The sequence below is a fragment of the Phocoena sinus genome, chromosome 16, assembly GCF_008692025.1.
Source record: "Phocoena sinus isolate mPhoSin1 chromosome 16, mPhoSin1.pri, whole genome shotgun sequence".
NCBI lineage: Eukaryota > Metazoa > Chordata > Mammalia > Artiodactyla > Phocoenidae > Phocoena > Phocoena sinus.
In genome coordinates this window covers 56,919,411-56,938,213 of record NC_045778.1, presented here as the reverse complement: position 1 = coordinate 56,938,213, position 18,803 = coordinate 56,919,411, and the positions used below count along the sequence as shown (strand labels likewise).

At 39.5% G+C, this 18,803-nt stretch overlaps 1 protein-coding gene across 2 annotated transcripts in view; it reads left to right on the top strand.

Moving 5' to 3' along the window:
- Positions 1-633: 633 nt before the first annotated feature.
- Positions 634-18,803, top strand: part of CHUK (component of inhibitor of nuclear factor kappa B kinase complex) — a 35,039-nt gene continuing 16,869 nt past the window's right edge. Inside the window, exons 1-11 of one of the 2 annotated variants that reach the window (XM_032608592.1) lie at positions 634-818; positions 5,473-5,567; positions 7,707-7,821; positions 8,471-8,540; positions 9,392-9,480; positions 10,909-10,998; positions 11,138-11,262; positions 11,451-11,558; positions 12,163-12,298; positions 16,101-16,295; positions 17,324-17,426. In XM_032608592.1, the coding sequence (XP_032464483.1) occupies positions 714-818; positions 5,473-5,567; positions 7,707-7,821; positions 8,471-8,540; positions 9,392-9,480; positions 10,909-10,998; positions 11,138-11,262; positions 11,451-11,558; positions 12,163-12,298; positions 16,101-16,295; positions 17,324-17,426 (1,231 nt within the window). In that variant the 5' untranslated portion in view covers positions 634-713. The remainder of the gene's footprint in view (positions 819-5,472; positions 5,568-7,706; positions 7,822-8,470; positions 8,541-9,391; positions 9,481-10,908; positions 10,999-11,137; positions 11,263-11,450; positions 11,559-12,162; positions 12,299-16,100; positions 16,296-17,323; positions 17,427-18,803) is intronic. The other variant, XM_032608591.1, reaches the window with a different exon arrangement.

Sequence of the window (18,803 nt, the reverse complement as noted above, 5' to 3'; positions counted from 1 at the left end):
GGGCGTTTAGGGAAAAGCTCCCGAAGTCAGGAGGAGCATTCTTTACTCCGGAACAGCGTCACATCCTTGAGTTGTTTGGGGTTATAGGGGAGATCCTGGAACAGGTGTATAGGAAGTCAAGCAAAAGGAGAGCTGACCTGTCAATGGAAGATGATTAATCATTTAAGAGAAGAAAAAAAACTATGAAGCCTAATGCATCAGTGGGCCTGTTAGTGCAGAATTCTTTCTAGTTCTACGGATTTCGCAATATTCAAATCCTTGGTGGCCTTTGCCAGTGCCACCTCAGCGGGTGGTGAAGCTGGAGGATAGATGGCAGAGGTCTGAAGAAAGGTGAAGTGTAGACAGGGGTGGAGACGACGTGACGTTTAGAAAAGACGAATACGGGAAAGACTGGTTTGGAAACTGATTTAAAGGGAATGAAGGGTTTGGAGGGATCTTATATTTTTGAAGACTGGAAAAACACATATGGGTTCTCTCAGCCACGAAAATTCCCGGGGCTCTTAGAATGGATTGAAAACGCTCACCTCCTCTCACTACCATTTCCCCGGCTGGGCTCCTGCGGCCCCCGGGAGAAGTTGGGGCGGGGTTTTTCTCTTGCCGCAGTTACCGGAAGTGACGCATCCCCTCGCGAGAAGAGAGACCCGCGAGCCTCGGCAGCCCGGAACCGGCCTCGGAACAGTGGCGGGACCTGAGGACTCTAGCCCTCCCGCCCCATGGAGCGGCCCCCGGGGCTGCGGCCGGGCGCGGGCGGGCCCTGGGAGATGCGGGAGCGGCTGGGCACCGGCGGGTTCGGGAATGTTTGCCTGTACCAACATCGGGTGAGGCGGGGCGCGCGAGGGAGCGGCGGTGCGTGTTTGTCAGGGCGCCTGTGGAACACAGTGACTGTCAGTATGTGAGAGATTGGTGGTGAGACCTTGGGCAGTATTGTGGGCCAGTGAGCGTGTATGTGTGTGTCTGTGTGTGTGTAAGAGAGAGAGAGCGCACAAGTTGTGTTTGTGAGCCTGGTGTGTGAGTCCGAGGTTGTACCAGAGGTCCTGGTCAGTGTGTGTGAGGTAGAGCTATTATGGGGAACTTTTGTTATGACTGTCAAAATGTGACAAAGTGTTTACTGAGCGTGACGGTTCGTATGTGTCCCTCTGAATGCAGGGTCAGGGTGTGTAAGGCAGACGCACATCGGTGCGTGTTATGAGCATAAGTGGGGGAGAAGATGGGCCTGCCTGTTGCAATGTGTGTTCATGTGTGTACCTGGAGGCCTGTGATGTCTGTAGTGCTTGGAGTAGGTAAGGACGGTGTCATGGTGGGTCCACAGTTAAGCTTTTGGACGCATTGGGTAGGCTTCGGAATTGGGGACGCGTTCTAGGTAATGAACAATATGAGGATCAGCTGGTAAAAATGATCATGGCTTCACAAGGGAAGGAGATAGATTGAGGGTGAGGTGCTCTAGCAGGTGGAAGACAGTCAACATCAAACTTGGGAATTGTGCTTTGATTTAACTGAAAATGTTTAACCATTGTAGCAGCAGCTAACAATCATGTTTGAGCCAGTCTTTTTTTTTTTTTTTGCGGTACGTGGGACTCTCACTGTTGTGGCCTCTCCCGCTACGGAGCACAGGCTCCGGACGCGCAGGCTCAGCGGCCATGGCTCACGGGCCCAGCCGCTCCACGGCATGTGGGATCTTCCCGGACCGGGGCACGAACCCGTGTCCCCTGCATCGGCAGGCGGACTCCCAAACACTGCGCCACCAGGGAAGCCCCTGAGCCAGTCTTTTGATACACCAATAAAAGTTATGAACCCTTTCCCCAGACAAATGCACACCCACACAACTTTATGCATTGCCGTTTGAGGGGGTCCATGCTCTTTTGAAGGACGTTCACAGACCTGTTAGGTTTATAGACCCTGGAATAATAATCCCTGCAGTATAGCTTTTGTTTTGTCATTTATGAAATGTTTATAATAATGTATATACATCATGGGTCTGTTTGAGAGTTAAATAAGGTAATGATATGTCTAAAGCTAAATAGAGTACCTGGCCCATGGTAAGCCCTCAGATGTTAGCTCCTGCTGCTGCTGTGTTGTTGCTGTTGTCGTCATCTTCATCATCATTAATTGACATTAAAAAAGGAAATGTCAAGGTAAAAGTGGTGTTCTCAAAGATATTTTGTAAAAGATAAATCTGTGTGGAAAAACAGATGGGACAAGATGAACAGTTAAGATATTACTAAAATGCTTGCATGGGCCTATGAATTAAGAAGTGGGTTGAAGAGGAGAAAGCATGATTTGCTGTCCTAAGAAATATGGGTGTGAGTAGAGAGCCCACCATATAGGGTGGGAGGTAGGGTAGATGGGAATCTACCTGGGAGGAATAGGCTTGTTTGTGTGGCAGTTGCAATGACAAATGTCACTGATATAACTGAGGACATTTTGTGAAGCAGGTTTCTAGATAGAGCATAGGAGGGAATCTCGGAGACAGGGAGAAAGGAAGGTGAAGGACTAAGGCATTAAGTACTTTGACAGCCAGACAAGTAGTAAATTTAATAATTTTCACCATCAGACATAAGGCACTCAAAGAGTAAAGAGAGAGAGCCAAATACTTCAGCAGAATATTGACTGTGGTCTTTTTTTCTAAACCTGCCCCTCAGTCTGGTCATAAGAAAAAGAAGCATGCATGCTAGCATGCTTATGTGACTGCTTTGCTTGGTCCCTGGCTGGGGATGGATGAATACATAAATTTTTTTAAAAAATTGTGGTAAAGTATAATATATAACATAAAATTTACCATTTTAACCATTTTTAAGTGTACAGTTCCGTAGCATCGTACGTTTACATTGTTGTGCAACAGTCATCACCATCCATTTCCAGAACATTTTCATCTTCCCAAATTGAAACTTTGTATCCTTTAAACAATAATAACACACCCCTCTGCCCCCATTTCCTCCTCCCCCCAACCTCTGGCAACCACCATTCTACTTTCTGTCTCTATGGAATTCATCACTTTTTAAATGGAAGAGATTTGGGTTCCTCTAGAATCTTAGAAATCTCTCAGAAACTTTCCAGATGTCCACAGTGACCCTTCCCCAGAACTGGGACGTTTGACAACTGAGCCTGTAGTGAGAAGAGAAGAAATACTCTGTCATAAGACTTGGAAACAGCATCATTACTTTTTCACTTACAGCTTTGAGTTTACAGCTTTCAAGATCCTTGTGTTTTGGTGGAAGCCACATCTCAATATTTCACCTATGCTTCTTAAATCACAACGAGAAAGGGAAAAGGATGTGAGATGGTTTATTTAGCTGATTACTGTGCTGGGTGCTGATGGTACCAGAATCAACAAAAACAGTATTTTCTACCCTCAAGGAAATTTCAAGCCTAGTGGGAAAAGTAGACACTTTAAGTACAATTTGGTACCCTATATAATGAAGGTATTGATAAAGTGATGTGGAAGCATGGCAAAATAACCAAAGAACTCTTCCTAGGGAATAGGGTGGCACATCTCAAAACGTGTTTGGAAAAACTAACCTTGTGAAATGCTTTGAAAAAAGGACACAGTGATCAATACACTGTATAAATGCTGCATATAATATTTATTCATTTGGAGAGTCATAACCCACATTAGCGTATTAAAAGCTCTGTGAAGTCCTATAGTAAAGAAATTAATTTAACTTAGTATTTTCCAATTTTTTTTTATTGTGGTTAAATATACATAACATTTGCCATTTTAACCATTTTTAGGTGTACAGTTCTGTGGCATTAAGTACCTTCACATTTTGTGCAGCCATCACCACCCATCCATCTCCCGAATATTACCTTCTTTTTTTTTTTTAACACAGAACTCTTCTTTTTTTTGTTTTGCTGGACATCCATAAACTTTCCACAGAACGTTCTTTGTGTAAAGGTAGAGTGAAGAAGGCCTTCACAGAGTAGGTGAAATATAAACTGAGAAGTTGAAGGATCCTATAGGGTGGGATCTTTTCGAAATAGATAGCTTCCTGCCTTATTCATATATGATAATTTAGGACTTAATGTTGTTCATGGTTAGATTGACTCCCTGGTAGTAAAAGCTTACATGGGACCTAGCAACAACCGGGTGCCTACGCAAAACAAAAGAAAGGTTGGAGGGAGGGAGGACAGTGGTTAGGTTGGATTTTAGTCTGTCCTAGTTCCTTACTCTCTCTCTATACATCAGCTGTCTTATCTCTAGCTATCCCCCATTTCATACCATCCCATACAAGCTGTCTTGCTTCCTGTTCCTGGACTGCATTATTACTGTTGCCAGAATGTGATGAGGCCTGGCTACTTCCTGTAATGTGCATCAGGTTGGGTTTGATTTCAGTTAGAACTGGCTAAATTACTAGTCATAGAGGCAGGAGCTGTTAGGTTCATTTTATAGATATGGAAATATACAATCATTGTTAAGATTTTTTTAATGTCATTTGGAATGCAAAGATTAGGAACTAATTTTGGAGTTTTTTTGTATTAGGTTTGGTCATTTTTTAAAAAATAAATTTATTTTTATCTTTGGCTGTGTTGGGTCTTTGTTGCTGCGTGCCGGCTTTCTCTAGTTGCGGCGAGCGGGGGCTCCTCTTCCTTGCGGTGCGGGGGCTTCTCATTCTCTTGTTGCAGAGCACGGGCTCTAGGCACGCAGGCTTCAGTAGTTGTGGCACGTGGGCTTGGCAGTTGTGGCTTGCGGGCTTTAGAGTGCAGGCTTAGTAGTTGTGGAGCACGGACTTAGTTGCTCCGCGGCATGTGGGATCTTCCTGGACCAGGGCTTGAACCCGCGTCCCCTGCATTGGCAGGCGGACTCCGATACATGGGCCTCTCACTGTTGTGGCCTCTCCCATTGCAGAGCACAGGCTCCGGACGTGCAGGCTCAGTGGCCATGGCTCACGGGCCTAGCCGCTCTGCGGCATGTGGGATCTTCCCGGACCGGGGCACGAACCCACGTCCCCTGCATCAGCAGGCGGACTCCCAACCACTGTGCCACCAGGGAAGCCCCAGGAGGACTCTTAACCACTGCGCCACCAGGAAAGCCCTAGATTTGGTCATATTAAAACTATTTCTTGCTGTTGAGCTTGGGAGCCCTGAGTTATTCTCTTCATTCTAGTTATGCTGGAGCCTGGGGCCCTTGTTAGCTGTCTTGACTAAATTCAAAAAAGAGTTTACTGGGGAGACAGGGCCTTTGTATTATTCTAGCAGTATATATGAGACAGTGTTCTGAAGAGATCTGTTATAGGATCAGCCTCAGTGACTTTTTGCTTGTGTGCTTTGGTGTGTTTGAAGGTCAGTTTTAAAGCATTAGTTTAATGGTCTCATGGTTTACCTGGCAAAAGCATTGGCTCAAGAGAACTGTGGATAAATATGTTTAATTAGTAAAGCTAAAGAGTTTTGTTTCCCCAGGTTGGCATTTCTTTCTTAGCAAGTAAATCTGCACAAGAACCTAATTTATAATTTTCTGTTGACTTTCTATTTTGGCAGGAACTTGATCTCAAAGTAGCAATTAAGTCTTGTCGCTTGGAGCTAAGCACCAAAAACAGAGAACGGTGGTGCCATGAAATCCAGATCATGAAGAAGTAAGTGTACTTGATGACTTAAGTTTCCCCAGTTTTGCAGCCCATCCAGATGTCATCATAGGGAAGGAGGCTAGGAATCCATTCTTCTTAGGATATTTTGACGAACATATTTTTCTCTTTCTCATTAAATATATGTGTTCTATTTCAGATAATAACATCACATCATGCTTAAGTAGGTTTAGTTTAAAAAGTCAGCTAGGTATTATCAGACTCAGCTTTCTGAGAGCAGAATCTGTTTCTTCTAGATCTTGGGCAGTGCTCGTCTATTACACTTTATAGTTAAATAACAATCACTACTCTCATTTCTTTACTCTCACCTACTTTGTTAAACAGTGTATCTATTACTTTGTAAAAAGTTATCTTCAAAGTTAGTGGCTGAAAACAACAAACTTGGCATCTCACAGTTTCTGTGGTTTAGGAATTTGGGAATGACTTAGGTGGGTGGTTTTGACTCAGGAGATCCCTTCTGAAACATCTCAAAATGTTGACTGGGGCTGCAGTCTTCCAGAGGCTTGAGTGGGGCTGGAGTATCCACTTCCAAGCTTATTTAGTGGCTGTTCGTTAGAGGCATCGGTTCCTCACCATATGGGCCTGTCCATAGGGAAGTTTGAATGTCTTCATGACATGTCAGCTAGCTTTCTCCGAAGTCAGTGATCTGAGAGAGAGAGCAAGTTGAAAGCTGACATATCTTTATGATCTTTCCTCAGAAGTAACACTCCATCCTTTACAAATAATTTTTTTATAAATGTATTTATTTTATTTTATTATTTATTTTTGGCCGCATTGGGTCTTTCTTGCTGCGTGCGGGCTCTCTCTAGTTGCGGCGAGCAGGGGCTACCCTTGGTTGTGGTGCACAGGCTTCTCATTGAAGTGGCTTCTCTTGTTGCAGAGCGCGGGCTCTAGGCGCGCGGGCTTTAGTAGTTGTGGCACATGGGCCCAGCAGTTGTGGCTCGCAGGCTCTAGAGTGGAGGCTCAGTAGTTGTGGTGCACGGGCTTAGTTGCTCTACGGAATGTAGGATCTTCCCGGACCAGGGATCAAACCTGTGTTCCCTGCATTGGCAGGCGGATTCTTAACCACTGCGCTGCCAGGGACGTCCTACAAATAATTTCTATTTGTTAGAAATTAGTCACTAAATACAGCCTCTACTCAAGGGAAAGAGAATTAAGCTTTTGAAGGGAGAAGTGGACATATTTTAAAACCTCCACGGGTAGTGTGCTAATATGTGCTTGCAAATAATTCTTCTAGTTGTCACAACAACCCTGAGTTTAGGCATTATCTCTATGTTATAAAGCAGGAAGTTGAAGCTTATAGAGTCATACAACTGGTAGGTAATAAGAGTCTGGATTTGAAATAAGTACTTTCTGACTAAAGTGTTCTTGATGCACGATGATGGTTCTCAAACTTGGCTGTGTGGCAGAATCACTAGGAAAGCTTGTTAACAATATAAATCCTCAGGCTCTACACATGGAAATTCTGTTCCTTTAGGTCCCTAGGCCCTGGGAATCTATTCCAGTTTTGAGATCCACTGCATGGTGATGATGATGATGATGATGGGATGATATATTGCTAAGTTTAAAAAACGATGTTAGGAAATAATATATAATGTGATTCGATATTTATTGAAAAAAATGTATTTGTGCACAAATTAAAAACTGGGAGGAAATATGCCAAAATTTTAATAGTGATCACAGCTGGGTGACACTGTTAAGTGATTATGGGAGAGGTAGTATGATACAGGCTTTGGAGCCAGACTGCCAGATTTGAATCCTTACTTGACCACTTACTCGCTGTGTGATCTTATGTTACTTAACCAATTTGTGCTTCAGTTTTCTCCTGTGTGATGAAACTCTTAATAAATCTACCTATAGTAGGATTATTGTGATAAGTAAATGAGTTAATGTATGTAAAGTGCTTACTACTTGGCATATAAAAATGTAATAGTAGTAATTGTGATAGTATTTTTATCTAGATTTTCTTTTTAACAAGTATTAATTTTTAATTATACAAATGAGAGATTAGAATATTATAAACAATGTCAGCCGTTCTTCCCCTCACTGCCCCCCAATTAACTACCATTTCAAACTCAGTCCCTTTTCATTGGAAACAAATTTTTTATTATAATGTTTTCCCCTTGTTAGGTTGAACCACGCCAATGTTGTAAAGGCCTGTGATGTTCCTGAGGAATTGAATTTTTTGATTAATGATGTGCCTCTTCTAGCAATGGAATATTGTTCTGGAGGAGATCTCCGGAAGGTAGTGTGGATGTTTTGAGATGATGAGATAGTAAATCATGAACTTTAGCAGTGTTCGAATCCCACTCAATAGAGTAGAGTAAGAGTCAGGAGTGTATGGCCTGTTCTCTGCTTTTGTGGCTGCTTTCTTACTATAGCAGCAGAGTTGAGTAATTGTGACAGATTATATGGCCTGCAAAGCCTAAAGTACTTACTTTCTGGCCCTTTGCAGGGAATGTTTGCTGACCCCTGATTTACAACACGCATTTTTTATTATTGGTGGTGGTGTTTTCAGGATGGGACTGTATTGATGGTTTTAGTCCACAGTATCAGTGTTTAAAGTGTTTATTAATAAGTTGTTTTCTCTTGCAAATCTTTCTGATCTCATTTTAAACCTACCATATGGCTATCTTTACATATTTATCTGTGAGATTTTTCAACTTTTTCGATTTCAAAAACTTTCTCCCTTTATTTTTACTTGTATAAACCTTGTCATGAAATTTACATGTCCTCGGTATGGATTTGGTAATTTTCCTCCTTATATTTTCTTAATCATGACTTATTTTCTTATTTGAGTATTCTCTCAGAGTATAATGATTAATGATTAATGTATGGGTATTACTGCCCAGCAATATTGGCAATATACATTTTTAGACTTTTTTTTTCTTTAGCTACTCAACAAACCAGAAAATTGCTGTGGACTTAAAGAAAGCCAGATACTTTCTTTACTGAGTGATATAGGTATGTAATCAATATGAAAATGCCATCATAATTTAATGCCCCTTTGGTCTATAAAAGATTCCATATACTACTTGGGAATTAGGAGAATTGTTGATGTACTGTACAAAGCATAGGTTTTTAACTATAAGAAACTTTATAAGAAATTTTTTATCTGTAAGAAATTATTAGAAAAATTTAACTATTACCGTTGATGCTAAGTTAAAATTAGGATATTTTGTTTTTTTATTTTTTGTGTTTGGCTAGGTGTCCATTTGACTAATAGATGTTCCAATTGCCAGAAAAAAAAATGGTGTGAAATGACCTTATTGAGTTGTACTCCTGCTCCCTCCCTGATTAACATAGTAACTTTATTTACCAGGGGGCATTTCATCTCATGGGCCCAGGTTCTTTTAGGGTGAAGTCTCTTTTTAATCATAATTACTCCTGCAAAGTTCCTAAAATAACCAGGACGTAGGCCCTTGGAGGAAGTTCAAAAGCCCAGACTATGTTTCTCTGTATATTTTGGTTTTGCTTCTTTTCTTAGGTCATGGAGGCAAAAGTCTAGTTGAAGAGGGTGATCTAGGTCGGAAGGAAAGGCTCCAATGATAAATACATGGATTTTCTCAATCGTTTGTTCCATTTCTTTTTAATATTAATTTTCATAAGTTAAATGAATACATGTTACAATTCTGCAGTATTTGTTACTGTATTTTCTGTGGAGAAAATCTGAGCTTCTATTAAATCATTAATCATGTAGTTATGATGGTCCATATAAATTCGAGCATCAGAGCAGATCTATACAAAATGTGAGATGAATTGTTTTTAATTCAGTGTTGTTTATTACCTCAAAATACATTTTAAACTTTATTTAGGATCTGGGATACGATATTTGCATGAAAACAAAATTATACATCGTGATCTAAAACCTGAAAACATAGTTCTTCAGGATGTTGGTGGAAAGGTAGGTAAAACCTGAAGAAATGTTCATGCCAATCGAATAGAGTCTCCATGATGTAGTTTAGTCTTTGAGGTTTGGTGCCCTCCATAGCATTCTGTACTTCATCCCAGCCCTCACTACACTGAAGTGTGGTTTTGTGTTTAGTTGTTTGTCTCCTCTGCTAATACAGTTAGCTCCATTAGAGAAGGAACTACCCCTGTCTTGTTCATTTCTTTTTTCCAGCACAGTATCTAGCAGAGGTAGTAGGCAGTGAGTAAGTAATTTGTTAATCCTTACAAAGCACATCCAAAAAACACACACATCCTCGGTCTGCTTTAAGAAAAAAAATATGTTTAAAGTATGTTTCTTATTTAAGAAAAACAAAACAAAACTCTTTCTCCTCCCCAAAAGTCCTAAGTTCTATGTTTAATTAAAATTCAAAACCTTGGGCTTCCCTGGTGGCGCAGTGGTTGAGAGTCCGCCTGCCGATGCAGGGGACACGGGTTCGTGCCCCGGTCCGGGAAGATCCCACGTACTGCGGAGTGGCTGGGCCCACGAGCCATGGCCCGCTGAGCCTGCGCATCCTGAACCTGTGCTCCGCAACGGGAGAGGCCACAGCAGTGAGAAGGCCCGCGTACCGCAAATAAATAAATAAATAAATAAATAAATAATTCAAAACCTTGATTTCTCAGATTCCTAAAAGAGTCAGCTTGAGAAGAACCAGAAATTGTGAATTGATTCCTGGAACGTATATTTTCTGGAACGTATATTTTTATCAAAGTAATTTGAGCAGTTTTCTTGCTTCCGGTGCCCAAATTCCATTCCAATAAAGGCATAAAGCCAAGAATCTAAACCTTGAATTGGATTGTGTGGCCTTAGTAGTGAAGATAATGATCAGTTGGAGATGATGAAACCTTGATGATGCATCTTCTCTTAGAAGCTCTTTGTGTATGCTTTGCACCAACTATTTGGGGTCTTTTTGTATCCCGAGACTTCAGGATATTCTTGAAGTTAGATAGGTGTTTATTCACATTGATCCACTCTAAAATGGTATGATGCTTCTTACAAGTTTGGAAGTTGCCTTTGCCTTCCAGTTTTAATGAATCAAGCTTATTCTGAATATACCAAAATAAAAATTAATAGCCAGTCTATATGTAGTTTTTACCATATGTCAGACACTGTTAAATTATTTTCACTATTTCATTGAATCCTAATAGCAATTCTGTGAAGTAGGGATTGTTAGTAATACCATTACATAGGAAACTGAGAGAAGTTAAGTAACTTCATCAAGATCACATGGCTATTTAAGTGATGGAGCTCAGGCCTGAAACATGTTCGTGTTATTTCAGAGCCCATGCTCTTCACCACCACCCTCTCCTCCAGAGCCTTATAAGGACATCATTGCCTTTCCTTTTCAAATTTCTCAACCATTTAATACTTACTATTTTGCAGATTATGCATAAAATAATTGATTTAGGATATGCCAAAGATGTTGATCAAGGAAGTCTGTGTACATCTTTTGTGGGAACATTGCAATATCTGGTAAGACATGTATTGTTTCTTTGAATTTAAGTGTACAGGATTCTCATTCTTATTTCTGAAGGTCGTGAATATAATAGTTCAAAACTCATGTAGCTTTTCTCTTACAGTGTTGATGTTTAAAGCATTTTTTCTTTTTAAGGCCCCAGAGCTCTTTGAGAATAAGCCTTACACAGCCACTGTTGATTATTGGAGCTTTGGGACCATGGTGTTTGAGTGTATTGCTGGGTATAGGCCTTTTTTGCATCATCTGCAGCCATTTACCTGGTAAGAAATGGAAGAGAACTTTGGTATGATTAATGGGAATGGAAATTTTCAGTTGCCCACTTCCCCCCCAACCTTTCTTTAAATGGTATAATTGCTTTTTAACACATAGTGGAATAAAATTAAAAGGCAAAAATTCTTAGTGTTTGTGAGAATCAGGTTGTCGACTGAGGTAGCTTTTGTTTTTATAGGCATGAGAAGATTAAGAAGAAGGATCCAAAGTGTATATTTGCATGCGAAGAGATGACAGGAGAAGTTCGGTTTAGTAGCCATTTACCTCAACCAAATAGCCTTTGTAGGTATGTATATTTTAGTTGAGGAAGTTTGCCTCAGTTTCTTCAGGGTTTTAAAAGAACAGTAGTAGAGTTGTCTGTTTCAAACAGCATTATCCAGTGGAACTTTCTGTAACGATGGAAATGTTTTATATCTGTGCTGGCCACATGCGTATCTGAATACTTGAAAGGTGGGTGGTATGACTGAAGAACTGAATTTGAAATTTATTTAATTTTAATTAACTTAAGTGTAAATGCAGATAGCCACTTGTGACTAGTGGCCACCATATGGACAGCACAGGTCTAGTGGGAACAAGAACTGCCATTCAACTGATTGGCTTAGGTGCTAAGAACACTCTTGGGATACTGTGGTGAATGGGTTCCTTAGGGAATGGAACTGGATTCACCTGTTGGAGTTGCTGGTAACTTGCATTTGTGGGTTTGGGGTTGTTTTTTATGGAAAAAAGCCTTGTCATGTGTCATTTCATGAATTATTTGAAAGTAAGATATGAAATGATGCAAATAATGACAAAGGAAATGGACAACCTGTAAAACTACCTTTTCTTTTTTTACAAAACTAAAAGAAAATTGGAACGTAATGAGTTTTATCCCATTTTTGTATGTTTTCTAGTTTAATAGTAGAACCCATGGAAAACTGGCTACAGTTGATGCTAAACTGGGATCCTCAGCAGAGAGGAGGACCTATTGATCTTACTTTGAAGCAGCCAAGATGTTTTGTATTAATGGATCACATTCTGAATTTGAAGGTTAGTTTGAATGGGGTCTACTTCATAAGACTTGCATTGAAGTTAACAAACTTATTTGGAAAATGGGCATAAATATATTTTAATAATCTTTTCCTGATGCTTATATGAAAAAGATGATGATATTCTTAGAGTGGATGCATTTTTATTTCTTTAGTAAGCGTTCTCAGTTTTACTTTGAAATGGTCTTGTTGATTATTCCTTTGTAGCATCTTTTGGGTTTTCCCCTTTCTCATATTGGTACCATTTCATTCATTTAGGTCTAATCGTACTAGATTTGGTTTGGTGAGGAAGGTTCCTACCTGGCTTTCATGCCTCTATATTTCCTTTCCATCCTACAGTCCATGCAACATGAACTGCCTGTCTCATCTTCTGAAAATGCGTTTTTATTCTCCTGTCTAAGAAACTTAACAGTTCTTTCTTGCCTACCAAGTCAAGTCTAAACTGATCTGCTTGGCTTTTGGGGGCTTTTTAATTCAGGTCCACCCCATCCAAGTGCTTGTTTCGTTTCTCTTACCCTTTACTTCACTTAGGACCAGCTTGTCACTGCTCCTTATGCCATCAAGTCCATTATGCATTTTTGTGCTTTGACAGATGCTTCTGCCCAGACTGATATCTATCTCTGTGTATCTCCTCACCTACACTGGCATGTATTCAACTTTCCTTTTCTCTGAATGGTCTCTACTTCACAGTTTGTCATTTAATCATTTTTACTATTATATATTCTCTAATTGTTTCTCATCTTCCACTCATGCCTCTCTATACAGATTGTCTTTTCAATGCTGGGATTGTTTTTACTACTTTTATTAACAGTTGTCTACCCTACCACCACACCGTCCCTATGCTGGCATTGTGTACAAAGCAGGGCATGTACCAGATTCTCAGTAAATATCCAGTGATATGAATGAGAGGTTCTATTATGCTGTATACCCCAAAACAACTCTCATCTATGGTCTTTTCATATTTGTTGATTGCTTGTAGCAGGTAGCATTTCTAAAATTGAAATGAGAAAGAACTAGTCATATAACGTTTTACTCTCATGTTGATATACTGTTTTTTTTTTTTTTTTTTTTTTTTTGTGGTACGTGGGCCTCTCACTGTTGTGGCCTCTCCCGTTGCGGAGCACAGGCTCCGGACTTGCAGGCTCAGCGGCCATGGCTCACGGGCCCAGCTGCTCCACGGCATGTGGGATCTCCCCGGACCAGGGCACGAACCCATGTCCCCTGCATCGGCAGGCAGACTCTCAACCACTGCGCCACCAGGGAAGCCCAACATACTTTTTTAAATAGGAACTTGAGGCCATGTTGGTGTCATTCTTGGCTAACATTGAAGAGATATCTGATATCATGATTTGGTTTTCTTCTACTGTGCCAAGGAATAAATCATCCCCTAATGTGTTAGACAAGCAGGACTTGGTGACACTCTTTAGTTTTTGTTGCCTTCAAAAAATTTCGGTTTTTATCTCAGATTTTTTTTAGCCTTGTCATGGTAATCATAGCATCACTTTTACTTGGAAGGGGTCTGTGAGCATGTGCTTGTTGTAGAGCATGGGGAAAGAGTACTGAACATTCTTTGCCACTAACAGTCTCTCCTTAGCTTTCTCTTCTTCCATATTACTTTTCTTCCTTTTCTTTGGCAGTCTCTCCAGTTGTATAACTTTAACTATAAACTGAGTATGGATAACTTCCAAATTTATCTCCTTAGTTGTGACTATACAACTCTCTGCAGAGTATTTATAACTACACTTGGTGGTCCCACTTATCCAAGACATAATTCATTAAAAACTGAGCACATTTGCTCCGTTAATTACTTCTGCAGCTTTTCCTGTGTCTCTTACTTGCACTGTCACCCTTCCAGTTACCTAGGTCGGAAACTTTGGCTATCTGACTATTCCATGTCCTTCAATTTACATATCCAATTATTTTGTGACATGTATCTTTTGAATGTTTTAACAATTCTGAACTTGCCAGGTTCTCAATTTAGAAAGCCTTCCATAGTTCCCTTTCAAAGTCCAAACTCTTAACATTGGTATTCAGAATCTATCTTGGTCTCATTTCATCCTGCACTTCCAGGCTTAGCTCCTGTTATGCCCTAAGGGGGCATCATTTTAGGTACATTTGAACTGGGTAATTTTTATTCTCTGATTATGCTCATCCCCTTCTACCTCTCTGCCTACCTTGTTGTTTTCTGCCTAGAAGAACCTTTCTTCTTTAATCTTTTCTTGTTCTAATCATTCTTCCTTTTCAAAGTTTAGCTCAAATAGTGCGTCTTTTATAAAGCATCCCTCTCCTCCCACCAAGTAATCTCCTTTGGAATTGGCACAATATTTTACATCATTACAGTACCTATTGCATTTTGCATTGTATTTTAGTTCTTTCAATGTTTCTTTAATATCTTTTATTTGACTGTTATCCTATGGAGGGCAAGGATCAGTAAGTTACTCAATTTGCATACCCATTACTAGCACAACACACTAAATAGTATGTACCATAGTAGGTACTTATCAAATATTTGAGTGAACAAAAAGGTTAATTTAGGTTGTGTTTCCTCACCCTTTCTTTTGCTCCCTTCTAGCTTGGCTTTAGTAGTGGGATGCTATGATCACCCCACCCTAGTTTGAAATATACCCTGTGTAAAAGTAAATGTCCACCTTAGGATTTTCATACTAAATTTCTGCTATTGTTCTTAGTGGTCACTGTCACAGTGTGAAATCTGCCTAGGCCAGGATGGAATGGAAGGTCTCAGCTGGTATGCTTGTACCGTAATCCATGTCAACTTGGAAGATTACCTTCTCTTCACCCCACGTTTTTTAAACTTAGAAGGTTATTGTATATTAAAAGAAAATTAGTGCTTTACTTCTGTAATAAACGTTTCTAGCAGAGATAATTTTAATCATTTGTATACACTGGTCAATATAAGGCGTTGGGGAAACATAGGTATTAACTTTGTATGGCTTATCTAAGGACAGTAGAAGGAAAAGGATTTAAAATTACGTTGTGTTCAAAAGACTGACCTCTAACTCTGTGGCTGTCCTTGGTTACCGGGGTAGAGCCCCGCCTAACTCAGTTTCACACTTACTTGGCCTATATCAGGCTACTTTCATTGGGGCTTTAGGCAAGAAGTTCTCAGAGCTCTGGTTTCAGTCTTTGCCAAAATGGAGATTAGAAGATCTAATTAATAGGATGTTATGTGAAAGCACTTAACTTGTTGGCATCTATTAGGCAATTCATAAACATTTCCTTCCAGGTCAGTGATATAGTTCTCAAAATAAATGTTACCTTTTTATTTATTTATTGAATTTTTGAATTTTATTTTATTTTTTTATACAGCAGGTTCTTACTAGTTATCTATTTTATACATATTAGTGTATATATGTCAATCCCAATCTCCCAATTGATCCCACCACCACTACCGCTCCCCGCCACTTTCCCCCCTTGGTGTCCATACGTTTGTCCTCTACATCTGTGTCTCTATTTCTGCCCTGCAAACCAGTTCATCTGTACCATTTTTCTATAAGTGTTACCTTTTTAAATTGGGGGTTTTATTTCTTGATTTTGTGCATCCCTAGAACTTTGAAACTTTATTCTTTGGAACTAACATCTGTTGCAGTAGAAAAGTAAACTCTATCTTCAGTTTTCAGACTGTCACTCTATAATTATAGAAGGAGATCTCACTTTGGAAAATGGATGAACCTTGTTTAATGCAGAGATAATGCCTTTTGCTTAAATTCTCTTTAGTATCTAGCACTGAATCTTTTATGTAGCAAACGATCAATACTTATTTCTCTTTTTTCTTATTTAAACAGATAGTACACATCCTAAATATGACTTCTGCAAAGATCATTTCTTTTCTGTTACCACCTGATGAAAGTCTTCATTCACTACAGTCTCGTATTGAGCGTGAAACTGGAATAAATACTTGTTCTCAAGAGCTTCTTTCAGAGACGGGAATTTCTTTGGATCCTCGGAAACCAGCCTCTCAGTGTGTTTTGGATGGAGTTGTAAGACAATTCTAATATACCTAGAGTATAAGAAGTCACAGAGAGATTGCATGCCCTGCGTTTTTGATGTATACTTGGAATCCTTTGGGGGATGGTCCACATCTTAGAATTCTTCTTTTAGTTTTATCCTACTCATTACGCTTATTGCTTTGCGAGGTGAAAAGGTAGAAATGAAACATTTGTTGTTTTGAACTATGCGTGACTTTCTCTTTGGTGCCACTTCCCTCCTCCCTTTTTTTTCCCCTTTTTGTACTAAAGCCTAGAACCTTCAAATTAGACCAGCAGTCTCATAGGTCCTGTCAGAGGATAGATGGATGGTAAAATATGATTTTGGTCATGACTTTTTTTTTTTTTTTTTTTTTGCGGTATGCGGGCCTCTCACCGTTGTGGCCTCTCCCGTTGCGGAGCACAGGCTCTGGACGCGCAGGCTCAGCAGCCATGGCTCACGGGCCCAGCCGCTCCGCAGCGTGTGGGATCTTCCCGGACCGGGGCACGAACCCGTGTCCCCTGCATCGGCAGGCGGACTCCCAACCACTGCGCCACCAGGGAAGCCCTCATTGACTGTTAATATCCATTCTGTCTACCCCAGAAAAATCACTAATTTACTTTCTACCTTTATAGATTTGCCTTTTCTGAACATTCCATGTAAATGGAAACATATAATCTATAATCTCTTGTGTCTGATTTCTTTCATACTGTTATATTTTTGAGATTCATTCATGTCATAGCATATATCATTACTTTATTCCTTTTGATTGCTGAATAGTGTTCCCATTCTATGGATATATGTTGTTATGACTTTTTGCTTTTGTCCTTTTGGGTTTGGTGATTGTTTTCCACTTTAGTCCATACTACAGTTATTTATTTATTTTTCCTAAACAAAAGTTTAGACCTTAAATCTGTGAGATGTGTGCTAATGAAACTGACTTCACCATTGGCATTTCAAAGTAGGAAATCTGGTGCTTAGGTACTCAGAGAACCTAGGATTTTCAAGGATCTTTTTTCTTAATTGTTTGTTTCTCTTTCAGAGGGGCTGTGATAGCTATATGGTTTATTTGTTTGATAAAAGTAAGACTGTATATGAAGGACCATTTGCTTCCAGAAGTTTATCTGACTGTGTAAATTATATTGGTAAGTATAGTTCATTTACTGACTGAGCTTTAAATCTGAAATAATATAATTTTGACTCAAAATGACTAGTAGAAATGGTCCTTTGGTGTTTCTGTTCTGTGTCTCATGCTTCAGGTTTCTATATGTGGTGAAAGATGGGTTTGTATGGTTTGAAAGGTGAAGAGGTAGATTCTAAATCACCACCAGATCCCTCATTTGAGAGAAGAGTTACTTTCCTGTGGATAGGGTTCTCACATATAAAAAAATGAATCTTCACTATTAATTAAGCCCACTTTTTAGTTTCTCCTTCATTATTTAAGCATGTTCAAATACTTCATTTTATCCTATGAATACTGCTTAACATTCAAATGATTTCATTTATCCTGAGAGAATTATTTTCTTTTGAAGAAGTTAAGTGATCAATTTCTGTCTACCCAAAACTAAAAACAAGCACAAAATTATAAAATCAAGAACAAAACTGGGCATAAGGGCTGAAATTATATAATCCTTCCTTTTCATTAGTTTTTTTTTAAAGCAGTTCTAGATTTATAGAAAAATTGAGTAGATAGTATAGAGTTCTTATGTTACTCCCCTCCCCCACAGATACAGCTTCCCCTGTTGTTAACAACTTAAACATTAGTATGATGCTTTTGTTACAATTAATGAACCAATATATTATTATTAACTGAAGTTAATACTTTATTCAGATTTCTTTTAGTTTTTAATCTGATGTCCCTTTTCTGTTCCAGAATCCCTACCACATTATATTTAGTTGTCATGTCTCCTTAGGCTCTTCTTGGTTGTGATAGTTTCTCAGATTTTCCTTGTTTTTGATGACCTTGAAAGTACTGGTCAAATATTTTGTAGGATGCCCCACTGTTGCAATTTATCTGATATTTTTTCTCATGAGTAGGAAAATGGATTTTTGAGAGAAAGATCACAGAATTCAAGTGCTGTTTTCTTCACATTATGTAAAGGGTACATACTGTCAACATGATTAATGACTGTTAGTATTGGCCTTGCTTACCTGGCTGAAGTAGTGTTTGTCAGCTTGCTCCACTGTAAAGTTTAGTCTTTCCCCCCCATTCCACACTATACTCTGTGGAAGGAAATCACTATGCAAGAACCCACACTTAAGGAGTGGGAGTTATGCTCCCCCTCCTTTAGGGTAGAGTATCTACATAATTTATTTGGAATTCTTTTGCACACAAGATTTATCTCTTCTTTCCCATTTATTAATTTATTCAATTATTTATTATATCAATTTGAATTCATGGATATTTACTTTATATTATGGATTATAATCCAATACTAGTTTATTTATTTTGTTGTTCAAATTGTTGGAGCTTACATTAGGAGCTCTCTCAGTTGGCTTCCTGTGCCCCTTTTACTTACTCC